At 48.4% G+C, this 22,447-nt stretch overlaps 2 protein-coding genes across 2 annotated transcripts; one reads left to right on the plus strand and one right to left on the minus strand.

Moving 5' to 3' along the window:
* Nucleotides 1-2,181: 2,181 nt before the first annotated feature.
* Nucleotides 2,182-4,692, plus strand: LOC108932312 (growth arrest-specific protein 6-like). The gene is made up of 7 exons (XM_018748579.1): nt 2,182-2,374; nt 2,461-2,622; nt 2,723-2,888; nt 2,967-3,115; nt 3,359-3,584; nt 3,878-4,013; nt 4,353-4,692. Exons 2-7 carry the CDS (start codon nt 2,524-2,526, stop codon nt 4,369-4,371), a joined length of 795 nt encoding a protein of 264 aa, XP_018604095.1. The 5' UTR covers nt 2,182-2,374; nt 2,461-2,523; the 3' UTR covers nt 4,372-4,692.
* An 806-nt stretch (nt 4,693-5,498) lies between these two features.
* On the minus strand, nt 5,499-20,794 carry LOC108932146 (transmembrane protein 255B). Its single transcript, XM_018748364.2, has 8 exons — nt 20,272-20,794; nt 18,775-18,837; nt 13,406-13,495; nt 12,118-12,198; nt 11,832-11,917; nt 11,017-11,176; nt 8,817-8,933; nt 5,499-7,197 (listed from the first exon to the last, which is right to left on the minus strand). The coding sequence occupies exons 1-8, from the start codon at nt 20,440-20,442 to the stop codon at nt 7,075-7,077; spliced, it is 891 nt and encodes a 296-aa protein (XP_018603880.2). The 5' UTR covers nt 20,443-20,794; the 3' UTR covers nt 5,499-7,074.
* Between the last annotated feature and the right edge of the window lie 1,653 nt (nt 20,795-22,447).

A 22,447-nucleotide genomic window follows, 5' to 3' on the forward strand; every position in this document is an offset into this window, starting at 1 on the left:
GCTGGCTGTCAGTGTGCAATAACAGCCAGGGGCTTTACCTTTGGACAGTTATACTTACATATGTCCTTGATGAGGGAATTATCAAAGCAACTATAGGCAATTTTTTGTGGTGCGTATAACATCATTCTGAAAAGGGAAACTCTGGACCTAAACTCAGTTTTCTGCTTTCCTCTTCAAAACCTTTGAATACACCCTTCCCAATCAGTTATCTGAATTCCTTGAGTTCCTAGAATTGTCTCCTTCACCTTTGTTCATATCATTTTAAATCTCTCAGTTGCATTTCACCGTCAACCATAGCGTTCTCCATACCTCATTTGAACACCTTCATATCAAAGAAGAACCATCAGTTGAATTTTTCCTCTCAGGCAGATTGTACCAGGTGGTTTTTCATGGCTGCTTCTCTGCAACCCAGTCTCTTTCAACAGGTGTTCCCCAGGGCCCAGTATTCAGCCCCATACCATTTCCCATTGGCACAGTCATAGTCTCTCAGCTTTTCCAACTGCTCCTATTCAGGTAAAACATGACTCTTCTGCTCTTTTGAGGAGACGTGTGTCCTCATCCACTGTTAAATATTTATCTCACATCTCCAGCTGAATGACCAACAACCATCTACATCTCAACTTCACTGAGATCATCCATCTGTCTGCTGGTCCATCTAGCTGTGAAAAACTCTGAAAAACTGGGTAAATCCCTGACCTCTTCCACTTTGTATTGCAGACATATCCTCTTCATCATCTGTCCAGTCCTCCAGCTCTTCCTGGTCCAAGCCATGGAGCCTAGACTACTGCCACCCTCTTCTGTCTGGTCTTTGCCATGAAGCTTTTACAAATGGCACGAAATGCTGCAGCACGAGTTTTTAGACCAGACCTTGCCAGAGCAAGGAAAGCCTTTTTAGATGCTTCTGTCTGTTGTGTGGTCAGAAAACATCTTCTCAAATTTAAGCACATATAAATAATGTCTGAGACCCAGCTTGGTTGTTTTCAAGGCAGAAGACTGACACATGTACACATGTGAAAGAACTGTCATTCAAAATATTTATGCTCTTACCCGTAAATTCCCAGTTAGACATAAATGCCTTTAATCACCGTTTAAAAATAGAACTTTTCTGCTTGATAATAACCCCATTCTTGTTTTCCTCTTTCTGCAGGTCAGGCTGACACCACGTAGCCACCGACCCCCCGTTATGCGTCTTATCACCGTTGCTGTTGAGTCTACATCTACAGTGCTGTAAACAGTGTCATTGGCCTGATGCCTCGTGCCCCTCGTGGATGGGTTTATAATCGAGTCTCTCGTTCACGTTGGAGCCCAGGTTTGCAGACAGACGACAAGGAACCGAAAGCCTAGAACCTCAGGATGGATCTCAGGAGGTCTGTGGCTCTGCTGGCTCTTTGTATGTTTGGAACCCAGCAGACAAGTCTGGATGTTCAAGAACACGACACAGTAAGTGAAGCTCATCATCATCACCACCATCGCTGCTCACAGTTTATGTGTATGTGCCCCTGCATGTGAGCGCCAGAAACTTATGCGGAACGTGCTGAAAAACATGTTCCATGGGAAGACATCAGTATGTGTTATTTTAGGTTATTTGTTTTAACTTCTGATGTAGCTGAAGTAATTGGAGTTGTTTTGTGACATAAACCTGATAAAATGATAAATGTGAATGTATTTTTTTTTTGGTGGGAATTTTCTTTCTCGTGATTCCTGAATGTTGTCTTTGTGAGTCTCCCTTTGACTGTGATCCTTCGGATGGCGGCATGTCTCCCAACCTTTTATACATGGGGACCGGCTCAGCTGGAGGCGTTCCTGTCCTGCAGTACAATTTGTCTGAGTTAACAAGGTATTACACCACTGCCTCAAACCATCAGACTCTACTCTGCTGAGCATGCAAGACACCATAGATACTAGTCTTCCTTTGGTTAACATGGATCCTTCACAGAGCATCTCTGTGCTTGAATTTCCTTTCCTTGACAGCTTTGTGCCAGGAATGGAAAAGGGATTAACTGGATCCACAGGTCAAAGTAAACTGAATTGAACAACTCAGTCTCTTCTCGCTGAGGCCCTGTCTTCGGCTGTATGTTCGTTTAAAAGATGTTGCTCAAGGGACTAGGCAGAGAAGAGGAAATCACATACACATGAATAGAAGTCTAAAGATGTTTGGCTTTTGTAATGGCTCTCTGTCCACAGTTTTGACTCTGAATTCGAAATACGGACACTGGACCCAGAGGGAATCATCTTCTTTGGGGACATTGGGACTGAGAGAAACTGGTTCCTTCTGGCTGTGCACCAGGGCTACCTGAGGGCGCAGACCGTTCATGAGGACAACCAGGTCATTGTCTCCACTGGAACGGTCATCAGCGACGGACAGTGGAAAACGGTAAGAGTCTCGCTGACACCACTAACCACCTGGCTAATGGACAGATTGAGGTGTGGTGTGAGCATCGCTCTTTTATGCTGTTTCAGGTGCAGGTGTCCAAGCAGGAGAGGGGCATCTTCGTTAATGTGGGAGGGGCCACAGCCGTGAAGATGGAACAGTCAAGGGAGAGTCAGGTTGTGGAGCTCGGGGGCGGGCTCCTAAGGATCGCCATTGGAGCTCTGATGCCCAATGGCATCATTGATGTAGGGGTGGGTCACTGAGATGGAACCCCAGTGTGTTACCGATGGGTTGCATGGTGTCTGTATGATCGTGACGAGTATCTTTGTGTTCTTCTGCCTCCATCGTTAGCTGAATCCTGCACTGGATGGCTGTCTGCGCAACTGGGACTGGGTAAAGCAGGACTCGAGCATTCTGCAGCACCGCGTTCAAGAGTCTGACGCTCAACGGTGTTGGGAGCATATTGGCCCTGGGTCCTTCTTTCCTGGAGAGGCTGTGGCTTGCCTGCCACTACAGGGTAAGAATAACAGGTCATATGACTGGTGGATCATGAAAGGGGGGAGGTTGTTGGTGATGTCTCACTTTGCTTCAGCAGTGCTGGAGAACATGACCTTGGTGCGCGAAAACCCCAACTGGAACTTCACGGTGGGCTTGTCCTTCCACCCAGCCCCTGGCAGCAGGGGGGTCCTCTTTGCCATTGTAGACCCCCAAAACAAAACTGTTCTCTCAGTATCCATAGACAAGGTAAGACATATGCGCAAATTGTACCAGTCATGGTAACATGGTAACCAACCAGAGACCTTTTGTTGAACTTTTCCAATGGCAATCTGTCTTTTTCTGAGGTCTTCCCTCTGTTGTGTGCTAAGAGGGGACACCGTAAATGTTTTGCCTGCTCAATAATTCATCTTCATTTTCTCCTACACTTTGTTGCACCACATCTAGTCATGTGACTATACGTTACTTTCCGATCCTCTTTATTTTGGCCAGGAACTGGTTCTGCACTTTCGGGGGAAGGTGTTGGGCTCAGGAACATTGTCTTCAAACCCTTGCTCCATGGGGAGCCACAACCTGGAGCTTCTGGTGATGGAGAGACAATTTGCCATGAAGATGGGGACAGAGCAGGGTGTGATGCAGCTGGACCAAGACGACCTGGAGCATCTGAAAAGCATTTGGAGCCACTCAGGAAGTCGGCTCTACTTGGGAGGGCAACCTGGTGAACGTCTACTTTGTAATGTCATTGATATCTCTACTCCTACGCTGAGCTGACACCTCAACCCAAAAGTCATTCTAGCGACTGGGAGATATGTTGTCAGTCTTTGCAGAAATTTAGTTTTGGAAACTGGGAAACATGAGATGTTATCCTTAAACCCATAACCATATAGGTCACAAAGAATATCCTGTCTTACCTCCTCACCACCAAAATGGCTCACACTCACAAGTAGAGAGACACCTTTCTTCTCTCACCATCACATGGTAACTGGGTGAATAGAACACTTCTCTCCACAGGGGGCTCGTCCTTCTTCCACGGGTGCCTGCAAGTGAAGATCCAGGGAACTGTTGTGGACGTGGACCTGGCAGAGGTCAAGCACACAGGCATCAGGTCCCACAGCTGCCCATCAACGATGGAAATTCGAGACCAAAAGTGAGCAGCAGTCCTGTCGGACATGTTGGTGTTGCGTGTGGCAGCCTTCGCGACACATGTCATACATTCTCAAACATTTTGTATTTTAGAAGAAACAGCAGAGATGTGAGTGGAGGATGAGTGTTTGGATAAGATAGTTCTTTTTAGACGTCTGGTATGTGTGCCAGATGTTCTCAGCTTCTAGGCTTCTCATTGTCTCATCTTTCATCTCTTCTGGCCAGTCTGCTGCTGTACGTTCACACATAGCAATTTTGTGAAACACTTCACAGCTCTGGTATTAATTTCCTTACTCATTTCCCCTTCTGCCACAAAACATGCTGTGCGATCTGACAAAAACAGTCGTGCCCGGAGCATGTGAGTGGAGTGGTGTGTGGACCTCATGGACCTGGAGGGAATCCCTGCTCCCAAGCAATCTCACCTGACCAAATGGCTTTGTAACTGAAATCCATGTAAATGAATTATGCTGAATATGGGAAGTCACTTCTGTGTGGATGCGTGATGCTTAATGTTGTTCAGAAGCACAGATCATCTGAAATGGACCATGGGCCAGCAAGAAAAGTGTTTCATCCAGGTCCATGTAGTTGCTTGCAGGAACACAAGATCACAGAAGGAAATGTGTGACTGGAAAAGACACATGGGCAGCAGAGAACATCTGATCTTAGTTCACACTCATATATTTACCCCCAGAAGTAATAATCAAGCACAACTGTGACACAGTTTTAATTAATTTTCTCATTGATTGAACACTGATGGGTAGTCATGCATTATATTTACTCCATTACTTGTAGTACTAGTACATTTTGGGACAAATTGTGCTTTTCAGAGTAATTTTTGGCTTCAGTACTTTATTCTCGAGTCCGTTTGTGAATAAAAAGATGTGCTTTTACATCACGATGTTTGTATCACTGTCTTCTTGTTACCGTTGAATTTTTCGCATTCAGTTTCTTATGATAAAACCACTTCACTTATACTGCAAAGACAACAGTTAAACCATCTGACAGTGTCACCTTCTGTGGATTTCATTGGTTATTGGTTTATTCTTGACCAATCAGAATTTACTGTTGAAGTTTGTCCCGCCTTCATTGACACCTAGTTTATTGATCTTTAAAAGCAGCAGAAGTGTTTTTTTTTTTTTTTTTAAAAAAAAAGAAACGTTTAAAGTCAGTAAACTTTAAACTAAAAATAGTTCCCCCCCATGTTGTGAAGGTAAAATTTTGTAAGTTTGTCTAAATTGCTGAACTGAGTTTTTTTTTTGTGATTTGCTCCCATTTTATTAGTTTTCTCAAGTACACATTTTCAAAACAGCTAGTGCAACCCACAAAGTAATCACACACACATTTTCAGAACCGCTCGTCCCTTACGGGGTCACGGGGAACCGGAGCCTACCCGGCAACACAGGGCGTAAGGCCGGAGGGGGAAGGGGACGCACCCAGGACAGGACGCCAGTCCGTCACAAGGCACCCCAAGCGGGACTCGAACCCCAGACCCACCGGAGAGTAGGACTGCGGTCCAACCCACTGCGCCACCGCACCCCCTTAGCACAAAGTAATCACATTAACCCAAATACACATTTTTCCTAAACAGTTCCCTGACATTCTAAAAATATCTCAATCCATCTTCTAAAGCAAAAAAAAACTTATTCCACTCCATCTTTATACTAAAACTATTATGTGTGATCAATGCTTAAATAAGAGCAAGCAAAATGATCAGTCTCAGTACAAGATTGTTGTCCGAGTAAAAAAATTTGTGAATTGTTTTGATGATTACGATCCTCCCTATAAATAGCTCATGACCCAGTGATTTAGTGTTGTTTACACCTGTGAGGTGAAGCTGGAAATATGTGACAGGTTACTTACAACCAGGAATGCAATATTCCATTTAATGCGTGACGGTCAGGGTCGCGTTGGTCCGGAGCCTATCCCGAAATCAGGGCTCTTGATAATTGTTTTTAAGCACATCGAGAAAAGAAAATGTTTCGTACCGTGTTGAAACAGCAAGCGGTAGCCTAACTGCACATGTCACAGGAATGTAATTCCCAGCAGGTTCCTTTTATTTCTTTTTGGTCAATTATGTAATTCCCTTTGCTAGAAATATGCCCCCAGCCTGACGTTATGACAAATGTTCACCTACAATGATATTAGTGTAACAAATGCTTCGGTACTAATTCTGTGCTCTTACGGTATTTGGCATTTTTACAAATGTGATGCTGAAGGTGACATTCGAGTACTGTGGACTGACGCTGAAGCCGCGTACTTTACCGGCTGTGGTCTTTCATTGATTTTGTATTTATTTCATTAGTCTAATTGGCAATATCTAATTTTTGCGCAAATAATTTTACCTGAGAGGTTTCTGGAAGTAACTTTTACTGAGCAGGCTACTGTGTTTGGCTGCTCTACCTGCCTCTGCTGACAGCTGGCAAAATGATAGAAGGTTGTGTTCATCTACACAGTTGAACAAGATATGGTATAAAATGCAGACATTCTAATCCGCTGTTCCTCGAAAGGAGGGATTATTAGCAATTTTCTTTTTTGTTGACAAACATAAGTCACACAAATTGCCGTCATATTTAAACTGAACTGAATATTTACATTTCATGTACACATATTTACATTACATTCATAATTCCCCCCAAATTGAAGCTAAAATGTCTATTATTTTTGTTCTGGCCTCAGTCGGTGCACATATTCTTACAAATACAAATATTCTGAACACCATCCAGAGCTGGGCAGCAGAGTCTGTTGTTTTATTGTAGTCCTGAATTTGTTTTATTAAAAGCTTCACTTCCAATCACGACCACAGCGAAATTATTATTATTATTATTATTATTATTATTATTATTATTAGCCGGAATATATGCCTTTGTGACTGGAAATCTTTGCATTACAGGCATCCTGGGATTTTCGATGCTCTTCTGCAAATTACAAATCCAGTGTGGACCATATAAAATGTAAAATAACATTTCCCTACTTTAGAAAGTGAAGTAAAGTATATGGTGTTTAAATTGTACTTCCTACTTGTCATCCCTCCCCCAAGGTGAAAACACTCAGAGTCCTCCGTGTTTCTAGGGCAGGAGGTTGAAGAGTGGAGCGAAGGCTGGCGGTTTCGGTTCCGTTCTGGGCGGGTCCATCGAGGAGCGCTGAGACGTGTTTGGCCCGGCGGCGGGCATGAAGTACAGGGGTGTATTCTAGAAGAGACGGTAACAACACACCTTCATTACATCTTCTAAGCGCGTTTGCTCTGACTCGCTGCGGACAGGAGGCCGTGGCTTTCAGATCACGTGCGGGACCGAGAGATCGACCAAAGAGCTGCACGCGGGCGCATGGTCAGGACCACTTCTTCCCTGACAGCTCCAAAACTGGGTCCAACACCATCTGCTACGATCACCTCTTTTAGCTATTTGAATGTCACTTCTACAGGAGCTACTGAAGGGATGTGAACCAGCAACATGGTGGTGTCACACACACAAGCTGTGTGTCCATCATCCCGTGTCTCTGTCTAAAGCCGTTTGTCTGTTGTCGATGTACTTTTGTTTGCTGAAGTTGCACATCGCTTTGGAAGAAAAGTCTCCTGGAAGAATAAATTCAAAGTATGACATCATCCAAAACTGAAATTGCAAAGTCATACATGAAAGTTATGCAATATAACCTATAATTTGGTTTTTAAATTTTTTTTTCTTTTTTTGTTTTTTTTTTTTTTTTTTTACTGTCAGGCACCTGATGCGACCGAGCCCTGTGCAACAGGTCGACATGTGATATCCCTCCGATCAGAGTGCGATGAGTACTCTGTTGGTGCTGATGCTGTGGTAAGAGAAGCCGCTCGAACCCTTCTGCTGACAGCCACACGGGAAGGCAGCGAGATCCAGAAACGCCCCGGGTTTCACCTCCTCTCCACCTTTAATGAATCCAGTCCCAGGCTGTGAACATTCCTCGTTCTCAGCTTGAAAGGGACAGATCTGTTCTCCTCACGCAACACATGTGAATGCAATGATCTCCCGCTGTGTGAGTAAACATGACGGAGAGGTGAGCGCACACACTCACAAGTGTGCGGAAGCCCTCTCTGAGTTTCGCATCTGACAATCTGTCTGGGAAGCATAACTGCCGTCCCGTCACTGTTTTCCTCATCCACAATATTTCGGAGACTTGTTTTATTTGATATGAAGCCAGGTGGAGAGAAGAAGCTGCCCTCCAGCTTTCCAAGAATAACAGCGTCCGGCACGGAAGAGCGTGAGAGAGAGACAGCGAGCGATAAAGATGAAGGCGAAAGCCAGTGATAAAAACCAGACCACATCTGGGGAGGTGGAGGCAAATTCTCATAACTGGCCAGTTAGCGGCAGCACGGGGTCGCTGGGTTCATTTACAATTTCGTGTATTCATTTTGCAGCTGCTCTCCTCCGCAACGACACACGGCTCAGAGTAAACGAAAGAGCATCAGCAACTCACAGAGGGCTTAGATACCGGCACAGGATTACCTGGCCATCGCTTGTTTGTTTGACGCCGCCGTTGTCATGACGCACGAGTTCCTGTGGCTCCTGCTGAAGTGACGCGACACAAAAATAGCAAATACGTAGATCGTCGTGCCAGACGGTGCTGGAGCTCATTTATGGAGCTGTCAGGAGATCGGGAGGGAAGTGGCTCTCAAAGAAATGGTTTGAGACCCTTCTTCGATGTGGGAGGGATTCAGCAGCTCTGAGGGATGGAGGGAGCTCATTCCAGCACAGCGGGGACGAAAGTGAGAAACCAGGTTTTAAATTAGTGCTCTGAGCAGGCGGCCAGAGGTGGAGGAGGGTCCGGCAGGCAGAGGTACCTGAGTGAGGGGGTACACGTCATGGTCCGGCAGGAGGGGGGCAGTGGGAGACAGGGAATCCACGCTTTCTTGGCCCCCCAGCTCGCTGCACAGAGACTGTCCGGCCGTACAGGGTTTCTGCCAAACACAGAGACAGCAGACAAGCAAATGCCACAATAAATTGAGTAATTATATAACATAACTATATGATCAGCAAATGTGTCTAAATAATACATATTTTTTATTAAAGGATGATGCTGCTCAAAAACTAGACGCACGGCATCTCTCGCGTCACACAGAACATGGGCTTGCATGTTTATGTAGAGAGAAAATTATTCTTGTCAAGACTTATCATCTTTGAGTACATTTGTCTCCCAGTGGCTCCATATTAATATTCCGAAGGAGAACTGGAACTTTCTCAACATTCCTTCTATGGTCGAGTCAACAGATCATACAGTGAACAGGAAATACATGAAAAATGAACATCATTAAAGAGGGTCTTTGTTACCTTGGTAACATCTGGACTTGAAGGAAAATTCTTATACGGTCATAGATGATATAGATTGTATTGTTTTAATTGTAATTATTGCTGATTAATTTAATAGTAGCGCGATTCCAGTCTTTGTCTCCATCACGACGCTTTTGCTCTTTAATCATGTTGTTGTATAAATGCACATATGTACTGTGGCCTCCTTCCACGTTGATAAGTTTGCATCGGTTCATTCTATTTAGCGGCTGTCAGCAGAGGAAAAAATCTGAACATGTGCAGCAGATACTTAGCAAACTTCATAAAACATGTAAACAGTTAAATCTATCGAAATGTTTTACAGTAAAAACATGAATAGGCAGCCTGTGTGAAACGTGTTCCTAGGAGAGAGAAGTTCAGAAGGAACGATACGTCTTCCGTGAGGTTCGGGTTTCTGAGCTTCGATGCGTTCCCGTCCCGGCAGCCTCCTCCTGCACCGAGGCTCTCGGGCTCATTACCGTAGTAATTTCCTCAGACCCGACTGGTGCTCGGCAGCGAGCCAAAATCTGACAACCTTGTGTACAAAAGTTTCCAGCTCGAACCTCGCAGATGGATGGACACACACACTCGCACACCCACACACACTCACGCATGTATCGGAAGCCATTCGGAGCATCCAATTCACCCGAATGTCCAAATTAAAACGACCTCAACATCTCGTTTCCACGGCGACAGCGCGGCACCCAGGAGCGAGGCCACGCCCACCTCCACAAGTACCACACACGCACCTGGCTTATGAGGCTATTTAAACGGAGAGTCGGGGGACTGGAGCGTTCGTTCGCACTGCGGAGCTCAGACCTGCGGTTCGAGCACATGTGTCTGTTGCACTGTGTGGATTCCTAGCGCTCAGGGTGTTTCACATGGCGACAAACAACCAGAACACACACGTGCCCATCCAGATGACACGGCGGAGCTGCACCTTCATTTCGCACTAATCATCCTTAACACACTGACATTTATTTTTTATTTTTATTTATTTTTTTATCGGACACTTTTTCTCCAAAGCAACTTAGTGTTAATCTACCTACACTGATTTACCCATTTATACAGCAGGGTAATTTTTACTGTATTAATTCAGGGTGAGTAGCTAGAGCAGGAGGAGGGATCTGAATCTGGATCCTTCGAGTCCACAAGCGCTGGAGGGAACTGCTACACGACTTGTTCGTTCCTGTATCCCCTGAGCTGTACCTACCAGTGCTGTACCCTGGTAAAGAGCAGCTCTGAGGCTGCTGGGAGAACAGGTTCTGCAGGTGACACAGTGGCACAGCGAGTAGTGCTGCTGTCTCACAGCACCTGAGTGGTGTGAGAGAATGTGGGTTCAATCCCCACTTAGTGTGTGTGGAGTTTGCATGTTCTCCCCATGTCTGTTTGGGTTTCTTCTGGGTGCTCTGGTTTCCTCCCACAATCCAAAGACATGTTGCTCAGGTTCACCCAGAGTGTGTGAGTGACAGAGAGAGAGAGAGAGAGAGAGAGAGAGAGAGAGTGAGTGAGTGTGTATGTGTGTCTTCCACTGATGTATGGATGAGTGACCCAGTGTAAGTAGTGTATCTAGCAGTGTAAGTCACCTTGGTGAATAAGGTGTGTGGGCTGATAACACTACGTAGAGTTCGCTGGAAGTCGCTTTGGACAAAAGCATCTGCTAAATAAATAGATGTAATGTAAAGGATGGCAGCGTGGGACTTGCCACACACTCACCTGGTTCTTGATGCTCCCCAGCACAGCGGTGGTCAGCACCCCCAGGACAAAGGCCACCAGGTTGAGGGCGGTGACGACCCACAAGAGGCGGTAGAGCGACAGCACGTCCTCACAGCTTCGTACCCCCACAAACTCGTAGCGGTTGTTCAGGTAGCCGCCGCTGGAGCGAACGTTACAGTGAGCGCGTTGCTCCCCGGTCGAGGAACACCGGGTCATAGATGCTGACATTTGCGCGAGTGAGCCCACGACCCAGTGTGAGTGTGTTTGACTGTTAAAGAGCTTCCACTCTACACCTTTCAGAGGCAGCACAAGTGGTGCTTTATGCACTTTTTATGCTTAACAATCTACCAACACTGATTTACCCATTTGTACAGCAGGGCAGTGTTTACTGTATCAGTTCAGGGTAAGTGCCCCGATCGAGGGTACAACAGCAGGAGGTGGGATCTGAGCCCGACTCTTTCGAGCCCAAAGGCAGCGGCTCTAACCGTTACGCCACCTGCTGTCACCTCTGTATGAGAATAATGTAGCAAGATCAGCACATGTTTGTGTTACAACGTGTAAAAAAAAACACAGGATGGAAACAGACTTTTGCCAACATGGATTTTTCATCTCAAATGACGGCTGTCGGTCAGAGATGCTACATCTGCATTTTACCGTTAAATCTCAAAATAATTCTGGGTACACTGAGGGTGCTGCTGCATGTGTGCACATACGTCCAAGTGCAGCGAGATCTGTGCGTATTTACGTGTGTGAAAGAGGGCGCGACCTGCTGAGGTCCGGTCTGTCGGTGGCACTTGACCCCGGACCCCACTCACTTGGCGCAGTCGTAGAGGTCGCAGCAGTAACAGGTTCCGCTTCGGACCTTCATGCTGCAGGACTCCATGAGGCCCTGACAGGGAACCTGCCGCCGTGGGATGCAAACCCGCGTGTTTACCGATCGCACTGCTACGGGGGGGGGTGGGAGGTGTTAGGCCAGTTCCAGAAGGAGGGGCTTTGGCAGCGTCTGTGACACTTACTGCTATCAGACTTGTGTGATAATGGAGCGAGGACAACCGACACGTCCACGTGAGATGTGTTCGGCTCCCCACGGTGCGGCCTTACCGTGGTGTAGTAGTTCTCGTAGATGTAGCTGTTCCCACTGGTGTAGAATTGGCACCTGCCGGCCTTCAGGGGACGCATGTCCTGCACACACAGGTGGACGAGAGACCGGTGAACGCAGAGGGAACGATGGCAGTCTCTCCAGCCTCGATGCCAAACCACCCGGGCACCCCCCCGCGGCCCCTACTGAGTTGGGTCGGTGGGCCGACGTGGAGAGAGAGGTTCGGTGTCATTTTGTCCCAAGGGGGACGTGAGCTCTGCTCGGTCTCTTTCCAGCCTCGATGAGGGACGCGCAGCGCTTTATGTTTTCCAGTATTTACATGTCGGACATTAAAGGTGCAGACAGATTCTTTCCACGTGAGTAAGGAGCTGCACGGGAGTCACATCTGCGGATCTCAGATGAGTTCCAGCTCTCCTCTAGGAAGCCATCAGTCTTCTCTTATTCATGCAGCTCCTGTTAAAATTTTTCACTTTACCACTTTACCTCACCGTCTGTAGCATTTAGTCCTGCCCTGCTGCTCCTCTCGGCAGAATCGCGACCATCGCAGTCTCCTCCATTCTCCTCTGCTATACCATCTCTGCCGGGTGATGGAGATGGACTCTGATGGTCCGGCATCTCTGGGCGACGGGGATGGGCTTCGCTGCACTAACGTCTCCGTTGTGTGATGGAGATGGACTCCGACGGTCCATCACCTATGGATGTTTGAGACCGCGGTTGCTGCTTAAACGTCTCTTCTTGGCGCTGGAAATGGACTTTGATCCTTTAACATCTCCACTAGATGATGGGTGGATTTGTTGATATGTTTCTAAAACATCTCCTGCTCTGCTACTTCAGCTGTAGTGTGAGGAATTACACATCGACATTCTCATCTGGAGGATGTGTTCTGGCTCAGGCTTGTAGTTTCTCAAAGGGCTCCTGGCAGAGTTACTTATTTCATAGCCCACTTCAGAACAGGGCAACCATCTGGTGGGCAAGCAACCCAAGTCACCCAACACAAGCCACGGCCCCGTGTTTTAACCGTACTCAGAAGAAAGGGGAACACAGGAGCAGAAGAAATTGCCCAGCCTTGGATACCACCCGATGGCTTTTATACCACATCCACTCCCTTGGGCCAGATCCCAGCTCTGCACCAAGTGTTTCAAATCACGGAGTTTGATGTGATCTTTGTTCAGAATAGCAGCATGAAGAGAGGGAGGGAGGGAAGGAGGGAGGGAGGGAAGGAGGCCACACCCACCCACAAACACTTGTGTACACAGTGATGAACTTTGGAAGGACTTCAACATTACTCACAATGCTCAGCAGAATGAAGACACCGTCCAGCACCAGGCAGAAAAAAGAGGCGATGATCCCGAAGCTGAGGAAGATGATGGAAGCAACAAGCTGGAGAAGCAGAGGAGCATCAGTAGGTCAATGTCCAGGTCAAAGGAGACGTGGCGTCCCGGCCGCACGTGGACACGTTCCACCGAACGCAAATATCCCTTCGTTGCCTCACTTTCCCTGCTTTTTAATCTTCCGGCCAAAAGGCCTGGAGGAGTGTGAACAATCGCAGAGGCATTTTTACGTGCCCACCTTTCTGGTTTATTACACACTCGCCCCTTTGTGTGTGTGTCTGTGAGAAAAACTTTTACTGCGATTTGTGTGAACGGTGTGTTTATTACATAAAGAGGCTTAAACGTCCCTCGATCGTGTCCAGCAGAACATACACCCCCCGCTCACGCACCCCTTTTATACGGGCATTCCCTTATTGGAACCACAGGAATTTGGGCACCACTCGTCCCGGTATGAGGGCTGCGACTGTGGAAATGCAGACTTTCGGGTCCTTAAGCGTATGAATTTAGGGCAAAAACATCTATGAGCGAGAGGCGCCAACTCGTACGGGTAACCGGTGGGATGCTGGGAGCACCGGATCGGGTCACCTGGGCACGTCCATATTTTCTGTGTTGAAGTGCACTAAGGGTGGTGAGCGTGGGGCGATAACTGCGATGTACCGTACACAGTGCTGTACACCCTTTTCCTACTTCTTTCCTACCATTTTACCCCGAAGCCCTCCCTGCGCCCACCGCGCACGGGTCACCGTTTCCTCTTCGACATCCCATCTAAATTATGTCTGCTACATGTGCACTTTCCACAAGCGGCTGAGTCCTGCAATACGATGTAACTATGAACTTTTACATTTATTCAGCTGGTGAACGCTTTTCTCCAAAGTGACAAACAACTCAGAGTGAACAAGTGCTTTTCGTACAGAGGGAAGGATGCAGACACGATTCGCAAAGTACTGTCGCTTATCTCAATACCAGTGCAAATAGGACTGATAGGGATCAAGTGTTTTTTTTTAAATCGGTAATGTTGTAAAGTGAGGGATTCAGCAGTTCTGAGGGACGGGGGAGCTCATTCCACCACAATGAAGTCAGAATTGAATTTAGGATTTTAATGTTGGACCCTTGTGAGGGGGACCACCGAGTGGGCAGGGGTGGAGGAGCACAGCGCTCTTTCTGGGCTCTAGGGAGCGACCAGGTCCTGTAGGTACCAGGGTGCAGATCCAGTCATGGTTCTGTAGGCCTTAGAGACCAGAGTGTTGGATTTGAAACGAACAGCGACGGGAAGCGAGTGGAGAGATGAGGAGGGGACACACATGGGAACACTTTGGCAGAAACTGTCATGAAAGCAAATATTGATAATGCACCACTTTAGTCACATCTATTTACAGCAGAGAAACCTTGTGATACTTGATGATAAAGCAACTGGTGTGACAAGGAGGACCTTCTTTGTACGCAGTCATGTTATTAATAGCTGCGCATCTTTTTGATCATTTCAAAGTGAACTTCGTCCATCAAAAAAAGTACTTGTTTCCATAGGGAATATTGGGAAGGGCTCCTGCAATGTTGGGAGGAGCATCTTGCGGGTAAATGTTCACCAACATATTAGGCCTGAGTAGCATGGAGTTTTTTATTTTCAATGAAGGCTCCCTGTCTCCGCTGCGCTCGCTACTCTCTGGACATAAAGGTGCGACCGTAACCTTTAACGAAAACTTTGATTGTTGCCCATCCATCTCCTTGCTGAATCACAACCCAAATGCTTTTTCTCATCAGGTTATGCTACAGAAGCTAATTATCCTTACATAGTTGGCAAGGAATAGGGGGTGCGGTGGCGCAGTGGGTTGGACCACAGTCCTGCTCTTTGGTGGGTCTGGGGTTCGAGTCCCGCTTGGGGTGCCTTGCGATGGACTGGCGTCCCGTCCTGGGTGTGTCCCCTCCCTCTCTGGCCTTACGCCCTTTGTTGCTGGGTAGGCTCCGGTTCCCCGCAACCCCGTATGGGACAAGCGGTTCTGAAAATGTGTGTGTACTTGGCGAGGAAATGTGTTGTAACGGTGTGGCCGGACCCAGAATTTAAATTTTTTCCACTGAAAAAGAGTAACTTTTCATTTGGATGATGGCTCAAAGGAATTCGGAAAGGTCTGGAAGTTATTAGACAGTACGGTGGGATCATACCGTACCTGCCTGCCATTTATCGTGACCTTTTCACCTGGAGCCTTCGCTCTGCCAACGCCCACATATTTCTCTACCTGCGTGTTGCAGCGACCCTGTGCCGTTCATAAAACGATTCGAAAAAACTGCGCTTATGAGATAAAAATGTAGCTGTAAGTGTAGCACAGGAACGGTGGGTAGTGTAGCGGTTAGAGCTGAAGGTTGTGGGTTTGAGCCCCAGCTGTAGTACCTTGAGCAAAGTGCTTAGCTTAAATTGCTCCAGTAAAATTACCGAGCTGCATAAATTGTAACCTTAATACTGTACGTTGCTTTGGAGAAAAGTGTCAGGTAAATGAATAAATGTAAGCTGTGGTGCTTTGGAGAAGTTGCTGTGGTGGCACAGCGGGTAGCTCTAGTGCCTCACAGCTCCTCATGTGCCCAGTTAGTGTTGTTATTCTCTGGGTCAAGAGAGTCTTTGGAAGGTGCTGCAGGACCCAAAGAAAATTCTGCATTTGTTGCACCACACACACACACACTGTCTACAACCGCTTGTCCCGAACGGGGTCGAAGCGAACCGGAGCCTAGCACAGGGCGCGTTGCTGGGGGGGGTGGGGAGGGACACACACCCAGGACGGGATGCCAGTCCGTCGTAAGGCACCCCAAGTGGAACTCGAACCCCAGACCCACCAGAGAGGAGGACCTGACCAAACCTGCTGCCCCGCCCCACCCCGCCCCGCCCCCAGACTTGCGCTTTACTAGAATTCCTCATTTAGTGCTCAGTCTTGGCTTTCATGCTGCGTCCAGCAGGGGGCGTCCTGGTGTGTGACTGCAAAGGCCTTCAGTCATTGTGCTGCCCCCCCCCCACCCCAAATCTGTTCCCCCCCAGCACCGAGGGCCCTCCACCGAACCCCCCCTATCGACCACCTCCCCTCACCCCACCACCACCACAGAGTCCCCACCAACCAGTCCACCCACCACCGCCCCCCCCCCGACCCCCCGCACCCGCACCTCCCGATCCCCACCTCCCACAGAACCCATCGTCATGCGACCACACAGTGCGGACCCACCCCCCACCCCAACTCCGCAGACTCTCTTCGGGGCTCTTTTTCCAATTTGCTCTTTGTTTTCCTGTCTGCGGTATTTACACCCTAATTTATGTCTCATTTCCCCTCGTGCTGCATGGCTTTTATTGCTGCTCCACATCTGCATGCGAACGGGGGAAAAACACTTTGGATTTGGACGGGCGTGACACGCTGTCTATCGGAGACACCCCTCCCTGGACGGGCCACGGGGACCTTTTCGTCGGGGGCTTCTTGACCCGGGGGCCGTGGGCCCCGCGGGGGTCCGTGAACGGGCTTCGAGCACCTCCCTGTGCGGCCGAACAGAAGTTAAAGATAAAGTAAAGAAATGACCGTGCTGTTACCGTCTGTGACGTGATTGCGCGCGACGGTCGTCGGGATTCAGCGCGGTCAGAGCCGGTTTTGTGACGGGCTCAACCCCGAGCGCTCAGATTTGCTGCTAAAATGAAAAAATAGATCGTGATGTTGGAAAAAAATGAATCAAGAATCCTTGCTAGACGTTAAAGAACGAGGATGAGAAAGCCGAACTTCTGCCACCTTTTATATGGTGTGAACATGGTACTTTTATAGGTGACGCTGTCTGTGGAACAAAGTTCCGCTTTACTCTGTAAATACTTCGTATCTCTTTGTAAAAACGACTGATTCAAAAACGCGCCTTTTATTTGCCCTTCTGCGTGCTCTGTACGTGCGTACCGTACGTCTGCAGTGAGAACATCGTGTCGTGTCCTGCCCTATATGTAAGTGCACCTTGATTCTCTTAGAGACTGACGTCTACTTTATTGTTAGTGCCACCCCGAGCCCAATAAATTCTCCACATCTACTGGACTTTTTTAGCTTTCCTCAGGTGGTTGTGGGGTCCGTGGCCCAAAGGAGGTTAAGAAGCTCAGCTCTAGTTTTTATGGTCTCATTGTGATGGGGAAACGTTTCGAATAGAGCTTCGGAGCGACGGTGAACTCGTCTTCGACTTCGTTGATCCCCGCTGATCTGGGAGCAGGAGGACGGGTGTTCAGAGCCTCGAACGGCACGTCTCGGTGTTCCGCGGCAAACAAACGACCTCGCGCTTCGTGCCCCGCCCAAGGGGCAGCCCGACGGGCCGTGCAACCCTGCTGCCGTCCGCCATCCATCCGTTACTAGTAACCAATAAACCAATCAAAATGTAGCCAATATAATATAATATTATATAATATATAACATTATAGCAACGTGGCTGAAATTACAAAAAAAAAATACTATAACTTTGCTGCCTGTTCGAACTGATTTATGTATTTATACAGTCATGTATTCATGACAGGTAGCGAGATGGAACCTCGAACCCCTGCCAGGAGCACCTGAGTGCAACCTAGGGGAGATCTGCACATCATCTAGAGACTAGTTGTTCATCATATATTTATTAATTGATGTGTTTTTGGTCTCCTCATATTTATTCATACAATTATGAGTATGTATCAGTATATTCAGAGAGAATTTTGTGAATTTTAGACGTGCCATAATTACCGTCACCGTTAGCGCATTATATTGATCCAGTTGTTCCTTAGCAATAAGCATCTGTCCAGTGCACAGCCCTGGTGGTCCAGAGCGTGTGCCGGGTGTGAGGCAGGACACTAGGGTGGGACACCAGTCTCTCACAGGGCAATCGCACACTCACGCTCATTCCGGGAAATTCAGAGTCAGCAGTTCGCCTGAAACACACGTCTTTGAACTGTGGGAGGAAACCAGAGCGCCTGGAGGAAACGCATGCAAACACAGGAGGAACGGAGTCCTCGCATTCTGAGCCTGATTGAAACCCGCTGCCCAGGAGCCGTGAGACGCCAGCACTACCTGCCGTGGTACCGCTTCGCCCTCATCTTTAATGTAGCCTTTCATTCGACTCCCTCAGGCGGGGATCCAGGTGGGTTTACATCCCCACCGTGGCGTCAGGGGCCCTCGGCTCGTGACACCAACACGGCCACCGGAAAGGGTGGAACCCGGTCCTCGCTCAGGGTGAGACCGCTGTGAACTGGACCCCTCGTACCGGAGGCCAAACGCACTCTCGGGAGCCGAGCTCTGGGACCCCCTGGGAGGTGCGGTGCTTTCGCCGCGGTTCCGACGCTCTTACCACGGTTCTGCGGCAACTTACCAGCTGTCGGCGGTTCTCCTCGAGGCACAGGCCCAGCAGCCCCAGGAAGGACCCGAACGCCAGCTGCACGGGACACAGCGGAGACGCGTCAGCTGAGACTCACCTGGTAAAATTCACCCCGCAGGTGCTGCTCAGCAGGGTACCGTCACTCAGCCCAGGGTCCTTTTCCTCTCACGCGAAGCACACGGTACATCAGTGTTGGGCGTCATTCATTCACCCTTCGTTTACCGCAGCCCTTCCTCCTCGTCATCGTAGCTCGGTACACTGATCTACCCGTTTACATTTCAGGGAAGTTTTTACTGTGCCAGTTCAGGTTCAGTACCTTGATGAAGGAGCAAGGATTGGAACCCAGAACCTTTCGATTAAAGGATGAAAGCGCCAACCACCAGGGCACCATGTTCATCCCCCAGCCCAGATACATCATTTCAGTGCAATATTTAGATTTAATAAATACTTGATGCACATTTTCAGTGAAACAGCAGAAACACAGAGTTCCTTCCTGTTCATTAGGGCTGCAGTTAAAGCTCTGAATGTTGCTTTAGACCCAGCGCTGAACCACTTTAATCCCTCGAATCACTGCTTTCCCGTGCGTGTCGTAAACTGGGGGTATTTTCTTGCTTCGGCCCCTTTCGCCCCGTTTGGACGACCATTGAACGGAGAAGCGTCAGCCTCGTACTTCGGCTCTTTGTGGACCCGACCATTTCTCTAACTCTCATTAACCGTCTATTTCCATCCTTTAGCAGTTATTAATTATCACACATTTCGTTCTGGTCTGGTCATGCTCTGGGTGTTGCATCTCAGTGCCATCTTGGTTATCTGTGTTGCTGCAAGTTCATTTTGACCAGTTCATGTAATACACACACACACACACACACTATCTGAACCGCTTGTCCCATACAGGGGTCGCGGGGAGCCGGAGCCAAACCCAGCAACACAGGGCGTAAGGCCGGAGGGGGAGGGGACACACCCAAGACGGGACGCCAGCCCGTCGCAAGGCACTCCAAACGGGACTCGAACCCCAGACCCACCGGAGAGCAGGACCTGGTCCAACCCACAGCACCACCACGCCCCCCCCTTCATGTAATATAAAATATTACATATTAAATATGACACGACTATCATATAAAATCATTAAAGATACTTAAAAATCATTCATCGGAATTATGATACTAAATATGTTATGTAGAGGGAGACTGGGGGTGATTTTTGAATTTCAACAGACAGGAGAAGCAGGTCATTCAGGGTTAGGGCCTCTGCCTTTGTACGCGGAGGCTGCCGGTTCGAATCCCACCTTGTGCCGCAGCACCCTTGCTGAAGGTACTTGCCCTGAACTAATACAGTAAAAATTACCCTGCTGTGTAAATGCATGAGTCAGTGTGAGAAGCCTGACAGCGTGAGCTGCTTTGCAGACAAGCGCCAGCGAACGAACAAGCGTGACATGGGTGGATGTCTGGTGGCCGTGCGACCTCTGACCTGCCCCTCGCTCCCTCTACTCACAATGACCCCCGCGCCGTAGCCGCTGATGGCGATGCTCTCCGTGCGCGTCGTGCTGTAGGCTCCCAGGGTGACGATGGTCAGGGACAGGCAGAGCATGGTGACCACCAGGCCGACGGTGCGCCGCCTCCTCCTCTTCATCATCACCGGCCACACGGGATGCAGAGACGCCATTATTCCCGGAGCGTTCTGAGAACAGCGGGTGTGTCCGAGCGACAGGGGTCAGGTTAGACTCTCTTTCTGGTAGAAGAACCTGCGGGTAGTGTCTTCAAGTCCCTTTGTTTGTCTGCCGGACCTCGTGTGACTCCACCCCCCTCAGGCGCGAAAAAGAGGGCAAGTCCTTGGGGAAGTCCCCAAAGGTGGTCTTCAGGGAGGTGAGCTACTCAGCGATGTCCTCGGTGAGGTTCGGCGTCCTGCAGATTCCTCCTCCGCCGCTCGAGAGCGTGATGTTGTGCAACGTCTCGGAGCTGCTGGACGACAGGAGGAGGAGGAGATGGAGGTGGAGTGTGGAGAAGCTGTAGGAGCACTGAGAGTAGAGTGAGTCTGAGGCTCCAGCAGCGCAACCATCCTGACCATCCCCCTCTGCCCAGTGAACTCTGTGCGTGTGTGTGCGTGCGCGTGCGTGTGGGGGGAGGGCAGTGATCAAACAATTTAAACAAGAAAGACTTGGTCACACACCGAATAGGAGAGAAATTAAGGCGCCGCAGCTCAACAGTCAACAAAATCAAAGGGAAAAGCGTTGATTTCCCTGCAGAAGAGCGAGAAATGAGCCGCAGGTCGCATCTCCTCCTCTTCCTCCTCCTGCTGCAAAGTCATGTGAGCAACTTTTCAGAACAGAAGAAGCGAATTTGAGATGCACAAACACATTGTTTAAAAGCCCACATTTTTTTGCATTTTAAATGCTCCCTGAGAAATTCTCGAGCCGAGCAAGTGTCCCCCACCCCCACAATGCACCCCGCTATACCGCGGAAAGCCGCATGAACAGGGCAGCGGGTTTCGAACGCACAAACTTCCCGATTACGGGACTACAGCTCTAACCACGACGCCACCTGCTGGCGTGGCCAGGATTGAGTCCATGTGTGGTACTGCACACAAGGCTGCTGTACACCGTTTCTATTTACAAAGCACGGTAATCAGTCGCTCCCGACAAAGTGAGCAGTGAGTTAAAGAGCAGAAAATAACATTAATTCCACAATTTAGTTACTGTAAATCACATCACACACACCATCTGAACCGCTTGTCCCATACGGGGTCGCGGGGAGCCGGAGCCTAACCCGGTAACACAGGGCATAAGGCTGGAGGGGGAGGGGACACACCCAGGATGGGACACCAGTCCATCTCAAGGCACCCCAAGCGGGACTTGAACCCCAGACCCACCAGAGAGCAGGATCCCGTCCAACCCACTGCACCACTGTGCCCCTTACTGTAAATTAGCAATGTTCTAGTCAAAGAATTATGTAGACCGGAGAACTTTTTTTAAAATTTCAATTTATGCACTTAAATTTCACAACTATATATAAGTATATGTATACATACATAGATATTTACATACATATACAGTATATATATAAAATTAAAAAAAAATATCTGCAAGTCTGGCTCTATCCAAAAGCTCAGGGTGTCCAGAGAAGTCACGCAATTCAAATGTTAATTCATCACTCAGGTCATAAATGCACTGCTTATACAGAGGAAACTTCTGTGAATTTAACCGAATTTAGTTTTTCACTGGATGGAATGAGCTCCCTGTGTCCCTCAGAGCTGCTGAATCCCTCCCACATTCAACAAGGGTCTCAAACCCATGTCTTTGAGAGCCACTTCTCTCCTGATCTCCTACCAGCTCCATCAATGAGTCCAGCGCCATCTGCTACGATTCTCTGGGTTTTGCTATTTCAATGTCTCTTCTATAGGAGCTACTGGAGGGATGTGAACCAGCAACATGGTGGTGTCACACACACAAGCTGTCTGTCCACAGTCCTATGTTTGCGTGTAAAGTGCTCTGCTTTTTGATGCACTTTTACTCTAAGTTGTACTTTGTTTCGGAGAACAGAGTCGTACTGTTGAATAGATGAAAAGGTAACTGTTACTCCATCATTCCTCAACCTGGTCGCACTGCATAATTAAATAATTTAATTAGATAATTAAACACATTAAGCAAGTACATCTGACCTCAACAGGATGT

This window comes from Scleropages formosus, chromosome 10 (assembly GCF_900964775.1).
Source record: "Scleropages formosus chromosome 10, fSclFor1.1, whole genome shotgun sequence".
NCBI classification, from domain to species: domain Eukaryota; kingdom Metazoa; phylum Chordata; class Actinopteri; order Osteoglossiformes; family Osteoglossidae; genus Scleropages; species Scleropages formosus.